This window comes from Austrofundulus limnaeus, unplaced genomic scaffold (genome assembly GCF_001266775.1).
Source record: "Austrofundulus limnaeus strain Quisiro unplaced genomic scaffold, Austrofundulus_limnaeus-1.0 Scaffold2, whole genome shotgun sequence".
NCBI lineage: Eukaryota > Metazoa > Chordata > Actinopteri > Cyprinodontiformes > Rivulidae > Austrofundulus > Austrofundulus limnaeus.
The window spans coordinates 5993277-5994617 of NW_013952404.1; the positions used below are offsets into that span (position 1 = coordinate 5993277).

At 41.9% G+C, this 1341-nt stretch overlaps 1 protein-coding gene across 1 annotated transcript in view; it reads right to left on the reverse strand.

Annotated features, from left to right (window-relative positions):
• Positions 1–1315, reverse strand: part of fosaa (v-fos FBJ murine osteosarcoma viral oncogene homolog Aa) — a 3741-nt gene extending 2426 nt beyond the window's left edge. Inside the window, exon 1 of the mRNA XM_014012757.1 lies at positions 98–1315. Within this exon, the coding sequence (XP_013868211.1) occupies positions 98–232 (135 nt within the window). The 5' untranslated portion in view covers positions 233–1315. The remainder of the gene's footprint in view (positions 1–97) is intronic.
• Positions 1316–1341: the final 26 nt, after the last annotated feature.

Here is a 1341-nt window from a genome sequence, read left to right on the forward strand (position 1 = left end):
ATAAAAAGGTTGATTTGCTTGTTAAACTGGTTGCAGCCCTCCCCCTCCCCCACAGGGACGCACGCGGAGTACATGATCCACAAAGCCTTCATCATACCTTGGAGCTGCTCTCCGAGGATGAGGAGCTCGCCTCTTCTGGCGTCTTCAGACGGAGCGTCCCGACAGGAGACTCTGCGCGCGAGGAGGAGGAGGAGGGACAGACTGGATCCATGTCAGCCTTGTTTTGATACATCACACAGCCAGGTGGTGGTGAGGATGTAATTATAAAACATACATGTCAGTCATAAGTCCTGGTGGAAAAAACAAACCCGACTGTGGCCCTCCGCTGGGCGGACAGAGAAGCTCGTTTCTCCAGGTGTATACCTGGTGACTGGACGACTAGAATGTAAGCCCCTCCTTTAAGGCTCTGCTAGAATTTTATGAATGAACCAAGACTGTACCATCTGGGAAGGGTTGGGGGGGGGGGGGGTCAGGCTGACGTCCAACCAGACCTGTTTTCAACACTTAAATTAACAATAAACATAAACAACGCATTATTATTACCTTATCATCAAACTGCTGTCATTTTAATTCATAAATGTTTCAGGGATTATGAGGAAACGATAAACCTGAGCTTATTTATAAACCCACATATGTAATAATTAAGTGGACCTAATGTATTTATTAATTTAATCTAGCATAACACAATAAAACGTGCTCACAAGCTGATTTTACCACGGTTTTCTTAGAATAACATGTTGATTCGGTAGATCACTGTTTTAGACACAGGAATAAGAAAACAAGAGGGTTGTAGTTGATAAAATAATCATATTAAAGTGTTTACAGAAGATCAGGCTGTAGGAACAGATCCACCCTACCAATCCTATACTGACCCTAACCACCAATCACAGCAAAGCATCCCCCCCTCATTTTTTCGGCCCAATCTAGCGAAGACCACGGATTTATGGGGGAGGTGAAGTCACGTGGCATGACCCGGAAGTGTGGAGAATGAGGAGGAGGAGAGAAGCAGCAGCATCCTTCATTCCCATAACAAGAGCTGCGTTCTGGGCTGTGCTACTAGGGGGGAAAAAAGACATTTCAAGGACATTTCTACTGTGAAACACTAACAGAAATTTGCTGTTAAAGATGGAAAGAAACTTAAAAATACAACAAATTTAAAACCAGGGTAAATGTATTAGAATGCAGTGCATAAGGTTTAATTTTATGACATTAAATTAAAATCTTGCTACAACTCAGTGCTGATGATAACTATTAACCCAATAGAGCAAAGACAAATTCCAATATTACCATAATCACAATAGACACATTTTGTAAAGTTCAGTTTAGTTTATTAATTTCTTT